The sequence below is a fragment of the Drosophila takahashii genome, chromosome 3L (genome assembly GCF_030179915.1).
Source record: "Drosophila takahashii strain IR98-3 E-12201 chromosome 3L, DtakHiC1v2, whole genome shotgun sequence".
NCBI classification, from domain to species: Eukaryota; Metazoa; Arthropoda; class Insecta; order Diptera; family Drosophilidae; genus Drosophila; species Drosophila takahashii.
Window position 1 is genome coordinate 29585326 of NC_091680.1, and position 25666 is coordinate 29610991.

At 37.3% G+C, this 25666-nt stretch overlaps 1 protein-coding gene across 1 annotated transcript; it reads left to right on the plus strand.

Annotated features, from left to right (window-relative positions):
• The first annotated feature begins 13620 nt into the window (after positions 1 to 13620).
• On the plus strand, positions 13621 to 19941 carry LOC138913011 (uncharacterized). Its single transcript, XM_070215171.1, has 2 exons — positions 13621 to 14114; positions 18867 to 19941. Exon 2 carries the CDS (start codon positions 18943 to 18945, stop codon positions 19615 to 19617), a length of 675 nt encoding a protein of 224 aa, XP_070071272.1. The 5' UTR covers positions 13621 to 14114; positions 18867 to 18942; the 3' UTR covers positions 19618 to 19941.
• The last annotated feature ends 5725 nt before the right edge of the window (positions 19942 to 25666 follow it).

Genomic DNA, 25666 nt, shown 5'->3' on the forward strand with positions numbered 1-25666 from the left:
ACAGAGTCGCTTCCGCTTCCCTTAAAAGAACCCATTAAACACCGTCCGCCAGACGCAGTAGTCCCACAATGGGATTCGTATTAATTAAGTAGATGTCCGCTTTCCTTTCGGTCCCTACCTAAAAGAGCTCTCTTAATGGATCCCAGACTTCAATGACCAGCCATCTAATCGGCGCGAGGACGGGATTGGCTTCCCCGGGGGATTGACAAGGATTCCGCAGTACAATTGCGGTTGTGTTTCGGTTTTCCTTTCTTTTTGTTTAGTGACAATGGGTAATTTAACCCAAGATTCGCCCAGAAGGAGCACACGTGATTAATAATATGGATATAAGTGTAACAAAAACTTGCAGTGAATTATTCAATTACGCCAGTAAATAAGTTCATTTTAATAAGTCTGCTAATAAATAAATAAGTAAATTGTAAATAAATATAGCGTGATAATTGAAAAATAATATATAAGTGCAATAATAAGATAAGTTAGTGATAAAGAAAAAATACCCTCCCCAAATACTTTACAAACAAAATAAATAAATAAATAACAGTCTTTTGGTGTTAAGCCGCGCTTAGGTTGGTGATGTAATTTCGCCACACGCTACTCCTTCGCTCCTCCGTTGAATTCTGGACAGGATTACCCCTCCCCTTTGAGTCGGTTCCCCAAGCGCAGATATTCCTCGTAGCGTGTATTGCAGGTTGGGATCCGCCGGTTGCGTAACCTCTGGCAGCAAATCTGGGAACGCAGATAAAAAAAAATTTGGCCAGGCCCCCAATGACGAAACCTGGCCACCTCGTCTCGTCCTGGCTGGCCTGAAACGGGATTCCTATTTGGGCTATTTTCTTCCCCCACTTTCACAGAACGAACTCACCGTAGGGTCTGGGCCAGTTCGGCTTCGGAGACCGTCCTCAGCGTGTCGGCGACCCCGAAAATTTTGTTGTTGTTTTTTTTTTTTATGATGGCCGTCCTAATGCCGCGACTGCTTCAGGAGATTAATTTCAGCCCGTGCGACTGCGCGCCGCCGACATCAGATATAAACTGACTTAGTGTCGGCCATTTGTCACCCGACAAACCCATGCCGATCTCGCCTCCCTTTAACCGCCTTATGGATCAATGTCCCTTTGACCCACATTTGTCCCGTTTGAATTTAAATTCGCCCTAACCGACTCCAATTTCTACGTTGACCATCACTGGACCCCAAACCCATCTTGCGTCCCTGGTTTTCCGCGACATAACAACACGGAAAGTTAATGTTTATTGCTTAGCTTAGGTGCCTGGCATACAGTACACTGTTTGCCTAAAGTCGTCGCAACTAGAACTCGAACCAGTTGGACTAAGGATTGCATATGATCTGAAGACTAGAGCGACAGCCTCTGTTAAATGCAGGAGTCAAAATTGTTACTGATTTTAATGTATAAACTTAACGGTATTCATAGGTAAAAAGTGCTTAGGCTAACAGAATATGTATAAAGCAAAATGTTGGTTATTATGTATTATTGGCAATGGGAGCAAGCCCAGTTACAATTCAGCAGAATAAGCTTGTGCCAATAGGTGGGTCAGCCTCTTCGCTCCGTTTTGTGTGTTGGCATAATGCCGACTTCTTGGACTTCTTGAAGTCTAAGCCGGCATGACCTCGAGTTAGCTAAAAAACTTCTTTAAACTTATTTTATTTAAACCATTTTGGTTATGAGAAGCGTATTTCGATCCCCTTATTTGTATATATAAATTAATATTAAATCAAGAGAGAACGTTATAGTCGAGTGCCTCGACTATTAGATACCCGTTACTCAGCTAAACAACTTAATAGAAATATGCCTTCTTATATGGTTTTTCTCCGCTCGATTTTTACCCAGGGATCTCTTTCTAGAAGTGACTTTCTAGAACTTTCAATTCTCCCTAGCACATATTCCGTCTCTCTCTAGCGCAGGTGAATGCACTTGTGAAAAACGTATACGAGCAAAAAGAACAAATAATTTAAAATTTGCATTAACATATTGTGAATCACTATGGACGGCAGTCCATGTAGTGACGAGGAGGGTGTGCGAAGGCGACTACTATATATACACGAAGAAATGAAAATCTACTGTGATGGTCCGATCATAATGAATGATACACCTATCGAAAGGTATTGCGAAAACTAACAGGATTGCATACCAAGACTCTAAGAAAATCAATTGGCTTGGGAGAGAGAGCGGTGAAAGTAAAAAAGTGAATATTTCGAAATTTGGAGCTGTTGGGGCCGGTGGGGATAATTGCCCCCTCTCAATGTTTTAGTTGTATTCCTTATGAAAATACCCGTCGAATGAAGGGTCATTTGTCAAAATCCGACGCTCCGTTCAAAAGTTATAGCCAAAATAAGATTTTCTTCGTCTTCCCAAAATGAAAATTTAATTCTGTTTGTCAGTTTGTCAGTTTGTCCAAAACATGTTTTCTAAGTTTTGAAAATTTGATATGACGTTCATCACATCGATATAAAAAACTTTTGTTCTACCACTTTTGGAAAAACTCGCTAGTTTAGCGGGAAAACAGCTATAAGTAGCTAAAATTCGGAAAGCCGTAACTTCTATACTACTAAAGCTACAGACTTGTGCTGCATCTCGTTTGAAAGGTATTTTGAAATGCTATAAACGCCATTTATATGCAACTTGTGTAAATGTAATAGTTAAAAAAATATGAACAAAAGACAATTTTTTAAAACTTTTTTTTTAGCTTTTTTTTATTTTTTTCAAAAACGGCTCTAACGATTTTCTTTAAAACTTTAAACTGTATAGCCCTTGAGATTCCTTAAATTTTGGTATATAACACATTACTGTAAAAAGTCACGTTTAAAAGTTATTTTTATACGAAAATAGCCACTTTTGCAAGCTCGAACTACTAACGCTCCCTGAGTATTGAATTTTGTGTGAGGGTATCCGAACTGTATTTTAGGGTCATGGAATCAGTAAATTTGCACTTAAGAGTTCCATATAGGAATCTTTTGTTCTACGACTTTTGGAAAAAGCCGCTACTTTAGCGGGAAAAAGCTAAAAATAGCTACATTTCGTTAGTTTGTAAGATCTACACTACTAAAGGTACAGACATGTGCTATACCTCGTTTAAAAGGTATTTTGAAATACTTCAACGCCTTTTTAACTGAATTCGTTAAAATACAATAGTTTAAAAATTATGATTTATGACCAATTTAAATTTAAATGTTTATATTAGCACCTATGAGAGCAAAAGTAAACAAACAAAAACTTCTGATATCAAATAAAAACACCTCTTAACGAGGTAAAAAACTAGTGACGAACGCACCTTCAACATACAAAAGTTCTGATATCAACATTTGTGACGAAAAATTATTACACTCGTCATTAAATAGACTTTCTAATATTTTCTCATTCGGCACGCTGCAATAGAAAATGCCTGTGAAGGGAAAAAGGCTGGAATAGTTTGCTAGGGCGGGCCGAATGAGAAAATATTAGAAAGTCTATTTAATGACGAGTGTAATAATTTTTCGTCACAAATGTTGATATCAGAACTTTTGTATGTTGAAGGTGCGTTCGTCACTAGTTTTTTACCTCGTTAAGAGGTGTTTTTATTTGATTAGAGTGACCACAGAAAAAAAGGCAGATTTTTTCAGTTACTATTTTCATAATAGCTTCAAAACTGTGGGCGTTAAAGGGGGCTTGTGGGCGTTAGAGGGGGCGTGGCACCTTTTTGAAACAAAATTGCGCTGCGTAGGAGCTCCTAGAATATTCATGCAAAATGCCAATCTTCTAGCTTTTATTGTTTCCGAGATCTCAGCGTTCATACGGACAGACAGACAGACAGACGGACAGACAGACGGACAGACAGACGGACAGACAGACGGACATGGCTAGATCGACTCGGCTAGTGATCCTGATCAAGAATATATATATTTTATGGGGTCGGAATCGCTTCCTTCTAGCTGTTACATACTTTTGCACGAATACAATATACCCTTTTACTCTACGAGTAACGGGTATAAATATCGAATAAATATTTGTGAAAATATGGGAATTATATTTGTAATTGAAATTAATTGGTAGAAGTTGTAAAAACGAATTATGAGTTTTAATTATAAAAGTTATGTATATGTATGGTTGATCAGGCCATAGGGGAGAAGGCGGTTCAAATAGTCCAAGGTCATCAATAGTATGTGGCCTAGCGGCCATACGGCTCGTTAAAATTGCGCGCCGTGTTAACTGAAGGTTCCTTAGAACATTAGAGGGCTGCATTAAAAATTTGAGCTTAAGGCTTAGTACTCAACCCAACAAAAAGTCGTCCAAAACAAAAAACTTCATATGAAAAACAACGTCAAAAAATTTTGTTTCATATGAAGTTTTTCTTTTGGACGACTTTTTGTTGGGTTGAGTACTATCCCTAAAGCGCCATCAGTTGAAGGGATTACGAACCAATTTCCGTCAATGTCAAATTCCTGAAAATCGTCATATTCTGTTCTGGACACTTTATTGGACATTGGTCGCTCGCGTGATTTTTTGATAAAACTATTTTCTGAAGGAAATTTTTATGCCCAACGCGATTCTCTTACTAAATATTTTGTTGGTCCTTAATCTTCGTGGTAACGAGCAAAAACTAGTGACGATCGCACCTTCAACATTTAAAAGTTCTCATATCAACATTTGTGACGAAAAATTATTACACTCGTCATATCAATTTCTAAAATTTTCTCATTGGGTCCCCTAGCAAACTATTCCAGCCTTTTTATTTTTCACTCTTCGCGAGCATTCTATTGCAGCGTGCCGATGACGAAAATTTGTTTGATATCAGTACTTTTGTATGTTGAAGGTGCGATCGTCACTAGTTTTTTACCTCGTTAAAAGGTGTTTATACCCGTTACTCATAGAGTAAAAGGGTATATTATATTATATTGTATATTGTAGGTTGAGATTTCCCACACATATTCTTGGGCTTCCTACGCAGCGCAAGTTTATTTCAGCCGAGCGCCACGCCCCCTCTAACGCACACAATCGCCCACTAACGATTTTAAAATTTGTCTGGCGCCCACATCTTTAAAAATCACTGTTTTTGAATTATGTCACACTAAAATGCATAAACCTTGTTAGGGCATTACAAAATGTGATGCGTGTATGGCTCAATCATTTAGTGTATCTACAAATCCAAAGGAGAGCGTCAAGTTAGGCATCGTCAAGTACCAGCGAAATCCAATTACTTGATGGTTTAGCGATTAATTTTTAGCTTTTTCGTGAAAATATTTTTTTTAGTGTAGTAACTAGTAGCTAACTAACTAACTAATCGAAAGGTATCGCAAAAACTTGAAGGATTGCGTACCAAGACTTTAAGAAAATCAATTGAGAGAGAGCGGTGAAAGTGAAAAAGTGAAATTTTTGAGATTTTGAGCTGTTGGGGCCGGTGGGGAAAAGTTCCCCCTCACAATGTTTTAATTATGATCCTATTGAAAATACCCGTCGAATGAGGGGTCATATGATAAAATTTAAAAGTTATACCGAAAACAAGATTTTCTTCTTCTTCCCAAAATGAAAAATTTAATTCTGTTTGTCAGTCTGTCCCAAAACGTTGGTTTAAGAGGGGTAGGGTCTTGCACAAAAAAAAACCGATTTTTTTAAAATTTTTTTCTCGTAGATTAACATCTTAAGATTATACAAAAAAAGTGTTAAGTCAATCGGACAAAAACTTTAGAAGTTATGCTAAAATTAGTACCCTAACCTCTAAGACTTTAGGTACGTTATTGCATCTTTAAGTGTGTTTTTCTTGAAACCACGTTTCGAAAGTCCGTGTTCTTCGCCATTTTTCGCATATTTTTCTGCATAAAAAAACCCGCCCCATGGGAATCGTTATTTCTTAACTTTAAATATTTTTTTAAGCCGAAAGTCAAATTTTTTAGGTGAAAAACGTATTTTGACTTTGGAATATCGAAAAAAAATTCTCCAAAATAAAAATTAAAAAAAGCGCGTCCCTGGGGGCGGGTTTTTTTAATTCTTAAGTGAAATGTAAAAACAAAATGAAAATCCGATCATTTTATAAACACAGCAAAACGCCTTGTTTTAATAGTGTTCCAGCAATCGCTTTGCCACCGATATATAAGCCGATAGTATCGGCTACAAAAATTAGTGGATGTTATTTAAATGACACTTAATAACACTAGTTTACAACTTTCAATTTTTTTTTGAGGTAAGCCTTGAGACCGATTTTTATTGATTATTGAACAAATTAAAAAAATCCCAAAGAACCCTTCTGAAGATATTCGCAAAAACCCAGATTTTCGGACCTTCTTTTATAAAACCTAACTTACACTATTTAAAGGCAATAGATGAGCCTTTCCGAAAAGCTATTACTCGTTGTAATCGGGTTGCAATTAATAGAGGTACAACCTATGAAAGTTCAAAAAAAGTTTCATTTCTGGCGTCTTTTTGTTATAGCTAGTTTTCATTTACTTAAAAAAAATACACATAAAAATGTATCAAATGTTTTGAGCTTTCAGATCTAAAGGCCCTTTTGTTGTTAACAAGTTAAGGCCATATATTTGCAAATGGAGTGCAAATTCTAGGAGATATTAATTTTTTAGTGAAACAACCCATTTCCAAAAAATATACAAAAGGTTTTTATAGAAAAAATTGCAAAGTTAGTCGATTTTTTGGTGCCAAAGACCCTACCCCACCCCCTTAAAGCCCTGGAAAATGTATATGATTTAAAACAGCTCGATATAAGAATCATTAGTTTTACCACTTTTAGAAAAACTCGCTAGTTCAGCGGAAAACAGCTATAAGTGGCTAAATTTCGTAAGCCCATAACTAGCGCAACACTTAGGCACTTAGGCACTTTCAAAATTAATTATAAAGAAAAATGGAAACAAATTTTTTTTTTAGCTTTTTGTTTTTTTTTTCTAAAACGGCTCTAACGATTTTAAATAATCTGTATAGACAGAGATTCCTTAAATTTTGGTATATATCACGTTATTGTAAAAAGTCAGGTTCAAAAGTTATTCAAAAACAAAAGTAGCCACTTTTGCCAGCTCAGAACAACTATCGCTACCTAAGTATGGAATTTTGTGGGAGCGTATGCAAACTGTATTTTAGGGTCATGGAATCCTTAAAATTGTTTTAAGCAGTTTCATATAGGAAACTTTTGTTTTACGACTTTTAGAAAAACACGCTTCTTTAGCGGGAAAAAGCTACAAATAGCTAAATTTCGTAACTTCTGAACTACTAAAGCTACAGACATATGCTATACCTCCTTTAAAAGGTATTTTGAAATTCTTAAGCGCCTTTAAACTTAATTCGTTTAAATACAATAGTTTAAAAATTGGGGTTGAACATTTTAAATTTAAATGTATATATTAGCTTCTATGAGAGCATAAATAAACAAACAAAAACTTCTGATATCAAATAAAACAATAAAACCCGTCACTCAGCTAAAGGGAGTGCGAGGGAGATGGATATATGACATTTTTTTGATTGCGCATAACTTTTTAATGAATGGTCCGATTTGAAAAATGTCTTCGACATTTCGATGGACATGGCCATATCGACTCGGCTAGTGATCGTGATCAAGATTATATATACTTTATAGGGTCGGAAACGCTTCCTTCTTCCTGTTACTTTTACTCTATGAGTAACGGGTAACGAGTAAACACCACTTAACGAGGTAAAAAACTAGTGACGATCGCACCTTCAACACACAAAAGTACTGTACGCGCCGCTTATTGAAATTAATTCTGTGAAATTTTTTGAATTTAGTAGTTTGTATATTCCTTGAATTTAAATGATAACACTATCGATAAACTAGGAATGTTAACTATCGCTGTTATGAAAACTCTATCTACAAACGCCAAGTGGGTTCGAGTAAAGACTTTAAGCTGAGCTGATGTGCATTTTTTCTTCTGGAGAAAAGGAGATCTTGGATCCTTTATATTAAGGCTAGCTAAAGGACTTTGGGCTCGATCAAGTACTGATATCAACAAAATTTTCCTCATCGGCAATAGAAAATGCTCGCGAAGAGTGAAAAAGAAAAAGGCTGAAATAGTTTGCTAGGGGACCCAATGAGAAAATTTTAGAAATTGTCACAATGTTGTTAATTAACAATGTTGCAATATTTCTTGGAAATTTATATAAAATATTGCTGTGCTTAACTCTCCCTCCTCAAAATCCTACTTGTCCTCAAGAGGAATTAGAAATAGGGAATATTATTAAATTCCGGTATTATTGATTTTGGAGTTTATATAATGTTGGTTTTGTTGTTTAAAACCTTTGGGATCGTTTCTTGAATTTGTAGAATTACTTTCTCTTTTCGGTGGAAAAAGGTTTTAAATATAATCAGAGTAATGACAATGGCGCAAATAAGTGCAAGTGTGGTTATTCGATTTATATTAAAATCGTTTTCTAGCGTTTGCAAGTGATTTCTATTTTCCATGTGCAGGGCTTTTAATGATTTCAAAGATAAAATTTGCATAAGTTCCGCTTCTAATGGAGTTATTTGGATTCTTGGTATTTCTGGTTTCATTATTGAATTTTCTCTATTGGTGAAATTTTTGCCATTTATATTTAAAACGTCGTTTGAAAAGTGTACCATAAATGTGCCCTTCAGATGATGAGAAATATTATTTGTTATTAGTTTGCCGTTAAAGTTGTTTGGTAGTATTATGCCGTCATCCAGTTCTCCTATTGCGTCGATGTGGTCCGAGTTGCTATAGTCACACAGCGCTTCCTTTCCTTGAATTAACTTAGGAATACATTGTGATTCTGACAGGTCAACAATTCTGTCTTTTTTACAAATTTTGATGTGGTTTGAATTTTTACAATCTTTGCGTAAGGCTAAAATTACATTGTTTGATACAAAAATTTCATTAATTTCTAAATGAACTATCAAGTTGTTTTTAATAACAGGTTTATATTTTATAAAAATTATTTTATAAAAAATTTTATATTACCTATTTCTTCTTTAATGAGTCGAACCTGATTTTGTAAGCTTACAGCAATGAAATGATTGTCTTTCTGAATTGTGTTTTCTAGCATATTTGATCTCGTTGTTAAATTATTAATTATGTCCTGAAGTTGATTGTTTATGATTATTTTGGTCATTGTTGTTCGTAATTAAATTGTTAAGATTCTTGCCTATGATAACTAGATCATCGAGATCTGGGCTGATTTTCTCATTCGGCCCGCCCTAGCAAACTATTCCAGCCTTTTTCCCTTCACAGGCATTTTCTATTGCAGCGTGCCGAATGAGAAAATATTAGAAAGTCTATTTAATGACGAGTGTAATAATTTTTCGTCACAAATGTTGATATCAGAACTTTTGTATGTTGAAGGTGCGTTCGTCACTAGTTTTTTACCTCGTTAAGAGGTGTTTTTATTTGATATCAGAAGTTTTTGTTTGTTTACTTTTGCTCTCATAGGTGCTAATATAAACATTTAAATTTAAATTGGTCATAAATCATAATTTTTAAACTATTGTATTTTAACGAATTCAGTTAAAAAGGCGTTGAAGTATTTCAAAATACCTTTTAAACGAGGTATAGCACATGTCTGTACCTTTAGTAGTGTAGATCTTACAAACTAACGAAATGTAGCTATTTTTAGCTTTTTCCCGCTAAAGTAGCGGCTTTTTCCAAAAGTCGTAGAACAAAAGATTCCTATATGGAACTCTTAAGTGCAAATTTACTGATTCCATGACCCTAAAATACAGTTCGGATACCCTCACACAAAATTCAATACTCAGGGAGCGTTAGTAGTTCGAGCTTGCAAAAGTGGCTATTTTCGTATAAAAATAACTTTTAAACGTGTCTTTTTACAGTAATGTGTTATATACCAAAATTTAAGGAATCTCAAGGGCTATACAGTTTAAAGTTTTAAAGAAAATCGTTAGAGCCGTTTTTGAAAAAAATAAAAAAAAGCTAAAAAAAAGTTTTAAAAAATTGTCTTTTGTTCATATTTTTTTAACTATTACATTTACACAAGTTGCATATAAATGGAGTTTATAGCATTTCATAATACCTTTCAAACGAGATGCAGCACAAGTCTGTAGCTTTAGTAGTATAGAAGTTACGGCTTTCCGAATTTTAGCTACTTATAGCTGTTTTCCCGCTAAACTAGCGAGTTTTTCCAAAAGTGGTAGAACAAAAGTTTTTTATATCGATGTGATGAACGTCATATTAAATTTTCAAAACTTAGAAAACATGTTTTGGACAAACTGACAAACTGACAAACTGACAAACTGACAAACTGACAAACAGAATTAAATTTTCATTTTGGGAAGACGAAGAAAATCTTATTTTGGCTATAACTTTTGAACGGAGCGTCGGATTTTGACAAATGACCCCTCATTCGACGGGTATTTTCAAAAGGAATACAACTAAAACATTGAGAGGGGGCAATTATCCCCACCGGCCCCAACAGCTCCAAATTTCGAAATATTCACTTTTTTACTTTCACCGCTCTCTCTCCCAAGCCAATTGATTTTCTTAGAGTCTTGGTATGCAATCCTGTTAGTTTTCGCAATACCTTTCGATAGGTGTATCATTCATTATGATCGGACCATCACAGTAGATTTTCATTTCTTCGTGTATATATAGTAGTCGCCTTCGCACACCCTCCTGGTGCGCTTCGTCACTACATGGACTGCCGTCCATAGTGATGTTTAGATTGGAGGGTCTTATCGACGACCATTGGTTCAGGCCGTGGTTGTGGCTTTGCAGCCGAAGGTCTAAATGGTTGATGAGTTACCGTGGGACGGGCCACTACGTATAGTAGGACAGCTATGGCCTGGTTGTTATTATTAAATTGTTGACGTGGTTGGACAAAAGCGTTACCATGGTAACCAGACTGCAGTCTGTTTGGGCAGCAAAAACGCATTTTGGAACTGTGCATTTACAGTCGGGATCGACCATTGTGGAAAAGTTGGAATTGTTGGCTGCAATTGAGGCGCAGTTCGATTTGGGGCACGTGCAAAATCAAAACCTGCCTATTGTAACAAAATTGGGAATTATTCTGCGAGTATCTGCCTAACAGCATCTTGTAATTCATTTAGTGCCATGTTTCTATTTCTTTGGAATAATTCCAGTCTTTGGGCCTGTCTTTGTTGTTGCTGATCTAAAAGTTGATTTATTTGAATTTTTCCCTGCTCTAATTGATTTCCCTGTACTAATTCTTGTTGTTGCTGGTTCGTTATCTAAAAAGCAAGATAGTAATTTGAAAGCTTTAATATGCGGAGCATGATAACAAATTGTTAACAAATTCGCGCAATAATAACGGTGCCGAAAGAATCGCATATTAAGTAATCCTCTTTGGACCGCGATTTCTTTAGAATCACATAATTAAAGTATTTGTTGGTCATCCATGCTCAAGAGATTTCTTTTGAAATCTCTGTCCAGGGAGGATATGAAATTCGAAGCTGTGGGGACTAGACTGGGACTGGGTCCCTATTAAATCAATTACAAGCAAATACATGCCAAACATTTTATAATTCGGACCACTTTTCACCCATAATATTAAAAACTTTACTCTTTGATAATAATTCTGGTCTTAGAACTAACTATTTACAAGCCAAATATATTTTATTGACTCTATTCCTACCCTCTCAGAAATAAATTCTTCAGTTTTTTGTTTGTTTAACACTGTTGCACCACTCGAAAAATTATGAATATTTTATATGAAGTAGATGGTTATAAGACACACAAACTGTAAATAATTGGCGGTGTTGTCAGACTTGGAAAGTCTTGAACCAATTTTTTGAAAATTTGAATCGCGATTTTTGTTACCTTATAAGAATGGTAAAAATCCAAATATTGGCTGACATTCTTGAAGGTTAACACAAAAATTATTGGCATCAAAAAAGTTTTCTCAAGAACCACCGAAGGGAAGATACATCAAGTGATATGTTCTTTAGTTGTGGCAGATTACTCGTAAACCAGCGGATCAAAATATTTGAAAATTGGAATTCTTATCCATTAGGTTCCTATCTACCAATCCTCATCTAAAATTTTGCAATATCGCCTGGGGCAGTTTTCCCAGGCTTGTTCCCCTATGCCCTTTAAAATTACTTTTAATTATTAAATTGAATTTTCATTTTACACTTATTATACCCGTTACTCGTAGAGTAAGTTATGACACATAACTTAGGGGCACTTACCCGATTTATAAACAACTTTGAGTTCAGAACAAATTTCCAAATAACTCAGACTGACTCCGAGATAAACCCGTGGTCAGCTATTTCTTTTAACTACGCCTCCAAGTTATTCCCACCCAGATCAATTTCACAAATCCCGCATCAAAGGGATTCTGTAAACACCCAAGCCGATATTATAAACATCGGAGCCCCAAAGCGGTCCCCGAAATCCGCTAAGATAAACACCAATTTCCGGCAGAAATTCAGTTTCAAATTTAATTGCCAAATTTCATCATCCTATTTTTCCGACTCTCTTGAGTCATTCTCTTAATCAGTTTTTCTGAGATAAATCTCTTAAGCCGAGGTTTCATTACACAGGCCGACAAAATGTGACATGGGTCCAGGCCCAAATGTGACAGGTTTGGGCACTGTTTGTGAATCGTCACTGTGAAGGAAGTAAGAAAAACAATTTTAAAAATTCCAAAACAATACACAAAAACCTGATGAGTGTCCTAAAAATTAGGGACATAATGTGTCTTTGGATCAAAAATGCATTGTAGAAGAAAATATTTTTATTTAATTTTTAAACGCTGTTCACAAATGAAGATTTTTAAACTTTGCTGTGACTTTAAAATTTTGAATGCGCCCACCTCCTCTTGTGGTTGAGTTAGATTGAATTTTCCAAAACGAGCGTATAAAAGAGACATGTAACTATTTAATTCCGAAAAGATTACCAAAATTGGTTGACCACTCTTGAAGATATATCCCAAAAGACGAAGAAAATTTGTGATTTTCTTAAATTAAAGATACCGCAAATACCAGAGCTGATGGACTATAGGCGTAGTGGCCACTTATGCTTAGAAAAGCCTCATTTATCGAAATAAAATGGTGGCAGGCCTGGACATCGACCCATGTCACATTTTGTCGGCCTGTGTTATTAATCATTGAACTTGAGTTCGGGCAGTCCGTTTTTGAGAATCGAATTGAGAAGTTTAAAAAGTAATAATCAGTGAACAGTGAATTAAGTTCGACCTATGAAACGATTGTAATAGTGAATAAGTGAAGTTAAAACATAAAATAAATTTTTTTAAGAAACTCACTAAGGGGAAAGTTAATTTGCAAAAGTATGTAACAGCTAGAAGGAAGCGTTTCCGACCCTATAAACTATATAAATTCTTGATCAGGAACACTAGCCGATTCGATCTAGCCATGTCCGTCTGTCCGTCTGTCTGTCCGTCTGTCTGTCTGTATGAACACTGAGATCTCGAAAACTATAAAAGCTAGAAGATTGGCATTTTGCATGCAGATTCTAGGAGTTCCTACGCAGCGCAAGTTTCCCTGCAGGAAAAATGCGAACTAGTCTGAAAAACAACTAGTAATACAACTGTTTGGGGAACACCCTGTTCTTTTGGTTTGTGAATAGACTAAGGTTGAAATCTGAAGTTAACGTCATTTTAAGTAAAAATGTTAGTATTTAATATGAACGCCGCGGTCCAGAGAAAGCTTACTAAGCGATCTCTTTTTTGTAATAACGATATCTGGCCACTCTACTCGTGGAAATAAATTGGAAACAACGTGAATTATTGAAAACGCAACGAAAACGAGTTCTATATTGGAAACCTAACTCATCCTTTGGCTACATTGCTGTTAGCAATTCCCTCCAGAGCAAGGTCTGGAAACATTTTGGCGACCGTGACAGGACAGCTCTAAAGGATAAGTCACACGCGCAAGTACGATTGCGGATCTCTCATCGGGTCAATATAGAACTGCAATTCAAGCACACATCGGCCAGGGCTTCGCTGACCAATTCAACGAACGCAAATTGGTCAGAGCCTCACTGGACATCTCGGAAAGTCAACCAGGGCTTCGTTGGAGCAACTCATCAGTAGCAGTTGGCCAAAGCCTCGCTGGTGGATTCCACCTCGGTCAACCACAACCTCACTTCTGCGGATCACATTTCGGCAAACATAACCACACTTCGAGACACGCAGCTTTCACACACTTACACATCGCAAGTACACACACATATCTAAGTAACCTGTACCCATATACATGTAGAACATATACAAAATTATAAAGATTGTTGCGCCAAGTAGCTATTTCTATGAAAGGCTGAGATTCTTGCTGTTGCCCATTTTATCTTCAGTTCAGTTGCAGGTGCCTCCGCTAGGGGTCGAACATACGTTTCAATTAAACTAGTCAGTTCTCGATCTTGAGTGTACGCATTGAACAATGGATAAGGCTGAGGCAAGCATTCCCAACGAAGCAGGTCCATCCCAAGTAGAAGTCAATGACGCAAAACTTGTTAAATTACGAGTTCAGCGGACAACGATAGAGCGCAATATCAAGAATCTTAAAGGTCGTGTTCTCACTCTTGGGGCATCCGTTGAACCCACAGTGCTGGAGTGCAATTTGCAAATAGTTGAAAATTACTTTCGTACATTATGTCAGATTCAGTCAAACATCGAGGAAATTTACTGCATCGACACGGGGAGGGCGCAAGTGGAGGAAATCTTCATTGATGCAAAATCAACAATTACACAGCTCATAAATAAGAAGCGTAAAACCAGCCTCGTTGGAGACGATCCAAGTTTTCTGAACTCCACTGGCAACACAACGCACCACAGCCGATTACCTAACATCAAGTTGCCCAGTTTCGATGGGACTTATTCTCAATACAAACGGTTCATCAGCGCGTTCTCCAACCTTGTTGATCAGGATTCAGGCATCGCCACCATTGATAAATTTAACTATCTCCTCAATTGTCTGGCTGGCCCAGCTTTAGAAGTTGTTCAACCTTTTCAAATCACTGAACAAAACTACCCAAAAGCCCTAACCCAGTTGAAGGCACGATATGATAATGATGTATTAATTTTTTTGGACTACATTTCTAGTTTTTTCGCTTTATCCACATTAAAGAAACCAGATGCATCACAGCTTCAAAGACTTATACATTCAGCCGCAGCTATAAGAGGTTCTCTACTGTCATTAGGGTCAGCAGAAGATGTGATGAACGCAATTTTTATTCACATTCTACTCTCCAAGGTCGATTCTGATACCAAACTGTATTACGATGAAAAACTGACGTTTGAGGCTTTGCCATCATGGGAAACCTGCTGCAAACTCTTAACTCATAGGTGCCAATTCTTGGAGAGCCGTTCCAAAGGGAAGGAACTAGCAGACTCGCACGAGTCAAATCATAAACAAAGGCCTACTCAAACATCGAAGGCTTACATCACAACCAGTGCAAAATGCGAATATTGCAGGGCATCCGATCACTACATATCGAATTGTCAAACGTTTTCCGTTCTTCTTTTGGACCTGCGAAGAGATTGGGTCAGGAAACGGGGACTTTGTTTAAACTGCTTGCGTCCTAATCACAACAAAAAGCAGTGTCAATCGAAATCGCGCTGTAAAATTTGTCGCTCCGCTCATCATTCACTTCTTCACAACTTTTCGCCTGGAGTTTCAACACAATCCAGCGATCAGGTCCATCGCACGGGAGAATCGCCTCCGTCAACGGTGCAGCCACACCTTTCATTAGTGGTGCGAGCAGCTAAACTCGGTATACTTCCCACAGCAGTGGTCCAAGTCAAGGACAAACTCGGGGAACTTCATTATATTCGCGCCATGCTTGACTCCTGTTCTGAAGTCAATCTGATCACTGAAGAAACAGCCAAGCTTTTGAATTTGGAAAAATTCAAGGTATCTCAAGAAGTTTGCGGAATTTCAGATACGTGTCAACCCATTAAGTATAACGTTATAGCGACACTAAAATCACGCCTTTCTGAATTTGAATGGACTTCCACGTTTGCGGTAATAAATTCAATATGCACGCACCAACCTAGCAGCACCATTGGAATTCAAGATTGGAAGCTACCAACTAATGTCAATCTAGCCGACCCGCACTTTTTCCAGTCGACCAAGGTGCATATGCTTATCAGTACCGAAGGGTTTTTCGAAGCATTAAAAAATGGAAAGCATTCTCTTGGGTTTGGCAAGCCTAGTTTAATCAATACAGAATTCGGTTGGGTAGTAGGAGGGAATATCACATCAGCTCCAACAGTGTTTAAAGCCTTTCATTGCACACTTCACGAAAATCGCGCTGACACCGACACAATTTTAGATCGTTTTTGGAAAATCGAAGAGTATTGTACCTCTCCTCCTACATTTACGGATGAAGAGCAAGCGTGTGAAGATCATTTCATACAAAACGTATCCATTTTAGTCGACGGACGGATTCAAGTGCGCCTTCCATTCAGCAATTCAAGTGCAGGTTTGGGTAATTCATTCAACATGGCTCAGAATCGTTTCTCAATGCTTGAGCGAAGACTTAACCGCTGTCCCGAATTAAAGGAAGGCTACGTAAACTTTATGAAAGAGTACGAGGCTTTGGGGCACATGTCGCCTCTTCAATCATTCGATTCCAACATGCGACACTTTTTTATTCCGCATCATTGCGTACATAGACCCCAAAGCCTATCGACCAAACTTCGCGTTGTCTTCGACGGATCAGCAAAATCAACCTCGGGCAAATCACTAAACGATCTTTTACTCTGCGGACCGACAATTCAGCAGGATCTCATCACCACAGTTTTAGCTTTTAGACTACACCGGTTCGTTCTCACCGGTGATATCACTAAAATGTATCGCCAATTCATGATCGATCCCCGTGACCGATTATTCCAGCTAATCCTGTGGAGGGAAAACCCAACAGATCCAATGAAAGTATACCAATTAAACACCGTGACATACGGCCTATCATCAGCTCCGTTTTTAGCTATCCGAAGTTTACAATATTTAGCAAGCGAATCAAGGTCAGAATTTCCCGCAGGAGCTTCAGTTTTGTGCAACGATCTTTACGTAGACGACCTCCTGACAGGTGCTGATACGGTAGAAGAATTACTGGAAAAGAAAAGACAGGTCGTACAAATATTGAGGAAGGGAAACATGAGCATGTCGAAGTTCAACAGCAACTCGCACATCATCGGAGGCTTATCAGCAACGGAAGTCGCCATCAAGTTTGAAGAAGAAGAAATCACCAAAGCCCTTGGATTGTCGTGGCAGCCTCAAAAGGACTACTTCGTATACAGATACGACTTATCGTCAGACAACACGTTTACTAAGCGAATTGTTTTGTCTACTATCGCAAGTCTCTTTGACGCACTAGGATTACTCAGTCCCGTAACCATACGATGTAAAATCCTGTTGCAAGACCTGCACATTCTCAAACTTGGATGGGACGAGCCACTCCCGGATACACAAAATGAATTGTGGAGTGATTTAAGAAACGATTTGAAAGATACACCCAAACTGAAATTTCCTCGATACATGCACACGTCTCCGTCAGAGCCGTGCGAAGTTCATGGATTCGCGGACGCATCCGAGCGAGCTTATGGCTGCTGTATATACATTCGAGTAAAATTAGGAAATACAGTTCACACAAATTTACTTATCGGAAAATCCAAAGTAGCTCCTATTACCGTTATATCTCTACCAAAGCTAGAATTATGTGCAGCAGTCCTGCTAAATGCAACGTTTCGAAAATTTCAGAATAAGCTCTCTCCATACGTCAACAAGATTTACTTCTGGACGGACTCAAAGATCGTTCTTCAATGGATGACGATGCATGCTTCAAAACTGAACTGTTTTGTAGCAAACAGAGTTTCAGAGCTGCAGCAGCACAGCGCAGATGTCGAATGGAGACATGTACCGTCAGCAAAGAACCCCGCGGACATTGTTTCGAGAGGTTGTCGCACTTCTGACCTGTTAACTAACACTTGGTTAACCGGCCCAGAATTTTTGAAACTGCCATCCGAGGAATGGCCGAGTCTCTGTATTTCCGCACCATCATCTATCGAAGTACGAAAAAGAGCACTAGTCATATGCAACGAACCATCGACCTGCCATGTAGGGACGTCAGTTGGGAGTCAAAAAGTTAACGTTGATGGCTCTAAGGAACAGGTAAATTCAAAATCTGATGTTTTAGATTCGATCATAGACTACGTCATCAACAAGTCCTCATCGTACGTTCGAATACTACGAGTATTGTCATACATTTATAGAACATTTAACAGAGTCGTACCAGATCGTAAACTCAAGGTAAAGGAAATTTTGCATATATCTGCATCTGAGCTAAACGTTACGTTCTGGCGTATTATAGGGCACATACAGCAGTCAGCCTTTCATGAGGAATTGAAGTTACTAGCAAAAAATAAATCTCTAAAGCCACACTTACAGGGTCTCGCTCCATTTATTCATATGATGGAATTAGATAGTGTCAGTGTCAATGTGGTAAGGGTAGGCGGGCGATTAGCAAGATCAGCGTTGTCATTTGAAGCAAAATTTCCAGCAATCGTTCCACGAAACCATCGTTTCATTCAGCTGTTTATAGAATTCCTTCATAGGAAAAATCTACATGCAAATTCAAAAATACTCATTTCTCTTTCTCGAGAAAAGTTATGGATTGTCAACGCCAGAGTTCTAACTCGTCAGGTCGTCCGGAACTGCACGCATTGTTTTCATTACAAGCCAAGACTTACACAACAAATTATGGGGAATCTGCCTCCTGACCGACTTCACGCGGAACGCCCTTTTTCAATTGCAGGGGTGGATTTCTGTGGCCCATTTCAAACGTGTTATAAAATACGTGGCAAGCGACCATATAAAACATATGCGTCGATATTCATTTGCTTTGCTACGAAAGCTGTACACATTGAGGTGGTGTCTGAGTTATCAACTAATGCATTTTTATTATGTCTTCGAAGATTCATCGGACGTCGGGGCCTGCCTTCGAAACTGTACTGCGATAATGCTACCAATTTCTGTGGTGCAGCAAGGAAAATGGACGAATTCAAGCAACAGTTTTTCAGTACAGAGGTCATCGACGATCTTCACTCCTTCAGTGCGGTTAAAGGATTTGACTTTAACTTCATTCCGCCTCGAGCCCCACATTTCGGGGGGCTCTGGGAAGCCGCTGTGAAGTCAGCCAAAACCCTTTTACTGAAGAACATATCGGAGGCCAATCTCACATACGAAGAGCTGGAGACAACGTTTGCTGAAATAGAGGCAATTCTCAATTCCAGGCCAATTGCCCCTCAATCAGATGATCCTAACGACGGAATCGCTCTAACGCCAGCTCATTTTCTGGTTGGTTCATCACTGTTGGCTGCTCCAGACGAGCGCATCTTCAAACCACAGTCCACCACCCAGCTAAGTTATCTGGATCGATGGCAAAGGGTAACGTTTCTCAAGCAGCAGTTCTGGAGTATGTGGCAGCGGGATTACATACACACCCTACAGCGTCGAGGAAAATGGAATACTCAACAAGCAAACATCAAACCGGGCCAACTTGTCATCATACATGAGGATAACACACCACCACAACATTGGATTCTCGCTCGCGTCGTTTCCGCAATCCCAGGAAAGGACGGGAAGGTTCGAGTTGTGGATCTACAAACTTCAAAGAACGTGCTGCGACGCCCAATTCATAAAATTGCTCCTCTTCCAATGGAATAGTTGAAAGATCATAGATCCTGCAACGGGGGGAGTATGTTTGGGGAACACCCTGTTCTTTTGGTTTGTGAATAGACTAAGGTTGAAATCTGAAGTTAACGTCATTTTAAGTAAAAATGTTAGTATTTAATATGAACGCCGCGGTCCAGAGAAAGCTTACTAAGCGATCTCTTTTTTGTAATAACGATATCTGGCCACTCTACTCGTGGAAATAAATTGGAAACAACGTGAATTATTGAAAACGCAACGAAAACGAGTTCTATATTGGAAACCTAACTCATCCTTTGGCTACATTGCTGTTAGCAATTCCCTCCAGAGCAAGGTCTGGAAACAACAACTAAAATAAAGCAACCGGAATTTGTCTGAATGCATTTGGACTACACATGGTCTAGAAAATTTGTGCAAGTTGAAAAAATGATTAATACAAAACTAGTAAAAAATAAACTTGTCTCGGACTAGTACCTTTCTGACAAAAAAAACCTTAAAAATATTTAACTGGTAGAACAAATACATGTTAGGGTCTAGTTAAAAGGCAACTGGAATTTAACTAGTTGCAAATAAAACACATATGATCCAAAAATATAGCCTAGAGTGTAAATGTCTTGGGAAATTTAACACTAAACAAATCAAACACTCAAGGTCCTCGGTTCAATCCCCAGTCTCTGTACATTTTTTTTGTGTCACACTAAAATTCATAAACCTCGTTAGGGCAATACAAAATGTGATGCGTGTATGGCTCAATCAGTTAGTGTGTCTACAAATCCAAAGGTCCCGGGTTCAAGTCCTAGAGAGGGCGACTTGCCTCAAAAAAGTAAGTTTGTTTTAATTCCATTTAATTATCATTTACTGTATTTGATTACATAATAATTATCAGAAATTCTCTAAGGACCGCGCCTATTGATTGGATACTAAATTAGGAGAGCGTCAAGTTAGGCATCGTCAAGTACTAGTGAAATTCAATCACTTGATGGTTTAGAGATTAATTTTTAGTTTTTTCGTGAAAATATTTTTTTCAGTGTAGTTTAACAGCTGTAACCTTAAATTGGTTAACAGTAACTAGTGCAAAACTAGTAGCAAATGGACTAGTTGTTTCCGACGACAAGCATATGAAAAATGGACCACTTCGTTACAAGGAAATGGACATAACTTTAACTAGTTAACCTTCTTGACCCAACTAGTATATAAATGGTCCAAAACTGATTCCGTTTCCTGCAGGGTTGTTTCAAAAGGGTGCCACGCCCCCTCTAACGCCCACAATCGCTTAGTAAAAATGCAGTTTTATTGTATTACCTTTTAATTTAGATTTTTAATTTTAATTTTTAACCTTGAAATTTTAATATTAATACTGACAAGCTCAGTTAAAATTTTCTTACTTTAAACTTTTAATTAATTGGTTTGATTTGCATTTCCTTTTGTTATTCACTTATTCACTATCTCACTTAACTTAACTTGGTGTGGCTACTCCTCCCGATGGTCCGGATGTCTTCCTTTTTGTCGCCTACTACTACAATAATTTCGTGAAGGAGTCCCTTTGAATTTTACCTAAAGTTGGGCCAGCGGAGTTGCACAGTAAATATAATTTGCGCGGATCGAACTTAATCAGATTTCCTCAATTTTAGAGCTGCGCGAATTAATTTTGCACTTTATCGAACTTAATCGGTTTTCCTCGCGCTGGTCCCTGTTCGGGCGCCAGTTATCTTCCAGGATATTAAATTTCGACTGTATCGATATTTTCGATACTTTATCATTATCGTATCGATAATATCGTATCGATAATAAGGAAAGCAAAGACAAATTAAAAACAATTATATAATTCTGTTAATACCACGTATTATTATTATATACATGCATAATACACTTGCATTATTATTAATATTATTATTAGAAAAAATCGAGGTTAATTTATTTAATTTTAATTTCCGGTTTTCATTATTAAAATGCAATTTCAGACTAAAGGATCCTCTTTTAAGAACTCGTGGTTTATTTATTTTAGATCATTGAGTTGAGTTGCGTCACATGTCTAGAAAGACACCTATTCTTAGTCAAAGACATTCACGGCTTCTTAAGAATTTTTTTAATAAAACAAACCTTTGTTCCATACCATTTTTTGGTACTAAAGAAGAACAAATTCCTCCTCTTCTGAAGAATTCCCGGTTGCTTTTTTTTTTTTTGATCCTTTGCCAAAATTGCTAAAACGGTCTTAGTTTTGTTGGTTGTTGGTATTAAAAGAACGAGAGTTCCCCTTTTCCCCAAGAAATCGCGGTTCTTTCATTTTCGATTTTATGCCACAACCTATGGTTATTTTCCCCTACTTTAATTGATACTATACCATAAAGAAGTAAAAATTCCTCCTCTTCTGAAGAATTCGCGGTTGTTTTTTTTTTTGGATTCTTGAGTCCAAATCGCTCAAACGATCTTCGAAAAGCAACCAATTCTTATCAAAGGCTATGAATTCGCGGTTTCTTGAGATTTTTTAATAGCGGACAGAAGGTCGGTAGCTGCAACCAAGACTTTGTTTTTGGTAGGGGAGTGTAGGGTAAGGTGACGAACGATTCGTTTTTTGAATGTAACTTTTCTAAAAATCAATATTTTTTAAAAGTGTAAACGCAGAAAGTTGCTTACATCTACTGAGCATATCCCTGTAAAATTTTAATTCGAAATTCCAATGCAGCCCAATCTCACAGTGTTTGGCGTGAACCCTTCTTTTTTTGCACTTTCAAAAGTTGTAGGGTAATGTGAAGAACGATTTGTTCTTTAATGTAACTTCTCCAAAAATCAATATTTTTTAAAAGTGTGAAAGCAGAAAGTTACTTACATTTACTGGTCATATTTTTGAAAAATTTGGATTCAAAATTTCAACGTAGCCAAATCCCACAGCGTTTGGTGTAAATCATCCTTTTCACAAACAAAAAAATACATTTTTATACCCGTTACTCGTAGAGTAAAAGGGTATATTAGATTCGTGCAAAAGTATGTAACAGGTAGAAGGAAGCGTTTCCGACCCTATAAACTATATATATTCTTGATCGGGATCACTAGCCGAGTCGATCTAGCCATGTCCGTCTGTCCGTCTGTCTGTCTGTCTGTATGAACGCTGAGATCTCGGAAACTATAAAAGCTAGAAGATTGACATTTTGCATGCAGATTCTAGGAGTTCCTACGCAGCGCAAGTTTGTTTCAAAAGGGTGCCACGCCCCCTCTAACGCCCACAATCGCTTATATACGATTTTAAAAATTTCAATATTTTGGAAAAGTAAAAATGCAGTTTTATTGTGTTTATCAATACCTATCGAAATGTAGAAGAAATTTTTTAAATCGGACCATTCGTTAAAAAGTTACGGCGGATCAAAGTTTTTCTCCATCTCTTTCGCACTCCCTTCATTTGACTATGTTTTTTGGACTTTATTTCTGCCTTAAAAAAAATCCTAAATTTTTTTTATATATGGGGTTTGAAAGTTAAAGGGTATATCTTTTAAAAAACTTTAACTTCGAACCAAGCCATGCATCCATTTGCCTCTGAGAGCTCCGCAAAGTTGGTCAATTTCAGCATTTTTCGAACTTTGAGGTCCTTTTGCTAAGAATCCTTGCGTCGGGGAACTCTTTGGAAAACGCAGTTTAACTTGGGAATTCGTAACGAATCCAAAAATATAGCATTCATCGAGGTTAATTTTTGATGCTGCATAGTGTAATCAACGATAACAATTAAAATTCTTGAATAAAAAAAGTTCGTCACAATACCCTACAAAAAGGGTTTGAAAGATAAAGGGTGTATCTTTTAAAAAACTTTAACTTCGAACCAAGTCATGCATCCATTTGCCTCTGAGAGCTCCGCAAAGTTGGTCAATTTCAGCATTTTTCGAACTTTGAGGTCCTTTTGCTAAGAATCCTTGCGTCGGGGAACTCTTTGGAAAACGCAGTTTAACTTGGGAATTCGTAACGAATCCAAAAATATAGCATTCATCGAGGTTTATTTTTGATGCTGCACAGTGTAATCAACGATAACAATTAAAATTCTTGAATAAAAAAAGTACGTCACAATACCCTACAAAAAGTTCGTCACGATACCCTACAAGGTAGACTTGGCGCAAAAGAAAAAAACGCGAAGTACCAAAAACTGTTGATAAAGATCTCATGTATACGTGCATATATTTGCCTGATTTTATTTTCCACTCATCTTTGCTCTGGCACTGCTGAAACACAAGTAAATTGAATAGGTTTGCTAGTTTGCGCACTACATTTTTAGCGAAAATTAACTCACGAACAAATTACGGGACTTCTTATTAATATTACTGTAAATACATTGTCGACACGATAAGGGGAGACGACTACATTTATTTGGAATTTTTGTCGTGACGTCATATATGAGATTCGACGAGCTCGTCACATTACCCTACTCGTCAAATTACCCTACACTCCCCTACTAAAAGAACCAAAGTTCCTCCTCTCACCAAGAACTCGCGGTTCTTTTATTTTCCAATTTTTGCCATAACCTATGCCCTTTTTGCCAACTTTTAAGTATTTCATAATATCTATGGGACCAGAGAAGAATAAAATACCAAGAACTCGCGGTTCTTGTATGGTAATTTGTCCCTACTTTAAGTGATTTTGTATTTAAAGTTATTTTGGTCCTCAAAATTAAAGAGTGAAATCTGTTGGTTTCTCTCTAATAAAACGTCAGAAAAACATCGATGTTATAGATAAACATCGATGTTTGAAAAATATCAGAAGTATCGATAATATTATATTATAATATACTGACATCTATAATTTTCATGCTCTATATTAAAACCCAAATTTAAGTTTCACGTTGTATTTTATTTGATGTTTAAATCGGGACTGGTTCTACTTTACTTAAGAATACCCTGATCTAAGCTGTGGGTTGGGGAGCGCCGTCGCTGGCGGCGGCGTTGATATCGGCAGAGGCTACGTTCATATCGGCAGAGCCGAATTCTGGCCGACCGGATGCTCGTGTTTATGTTATTGAACTCTAAGATCTGACTCTGGACGAAATTGTCACAATTTTGTTGATTAACAATGTTGCAATATTTCTTGGAAAATTATATAAAATATTGCTGTGCTTAACTTATATATTACCTCGGACAGATTAAACAAAGTTAAAAATAAAACTAAAGCATCACCTAACAAACAAAAAAAAAATTTACAGAGACTGGGGATTGAACCGAGGATCTCGAGTGTTTGATTTGTTTAGTGTTAAATTTCCCAGGACATCTAGGCTATATTTTTGGTTCATATGTAGCTAAATTGCAACTAGTAAAATTCAAGTTGCCTTTTAACTATACTTTAACATGTATTTTGTCCACCAATTAAATGATTTTCGGGGTTTTCTTGTCAGAAAGGTACCAGTCCGAGACAAGTTTCTTTTTTACTAGTTTTGCATTAATAACACTGGTCGACAAAAAAAAAGCCCAAGAATAAAAGCTACCAATCCTGAAAGGATTTTAGCTGTAGATTACTACACCTAGAAAAAAAAGAACGAAAAAAATCAAGAACATTTTTCTTGATTTAAGAACAATCCGTTCGCTATTTTTTGTTCATGAAAAACGAACGCCGCGGGGTCAAATCATGAACTTTTTGGTAAAATTATGAACGCGTCACAGAAAAGTGTTGAGCTTTGAACGATTGTGGTCAGATTATGAACAATGGTTCTGAAATTGCGAACGCTGTTCATAAACTATTTCTTGTCCGGACCGAAAAACATGCTAGTCTAGTGCCCCGTTTGTCCGTACTTGAAAAATTGGTTCCGTGGTCCAGCTGTTAGACCGTCCGCCTTTGTAGCCAAAGGTTTAAGCCCACGAGAGGACGTCGTGAATCGTAAGTTTTAATAAAATATAATTTCTAATGTTAATATGTACTTCTAATAATAAATAAATTATATGACAACAACAAATTCTTAAATATAACATGTATTAAAAATAATTTAACCACTAAAAAAAAGAATATCAAATACATCTCTACCAGGCGCACAGTAAAAACAGCAAGTGGCAAGTCCAAAAATCTGGTTTATTTTTGTTTTTTTTATGAACTTTTTGTT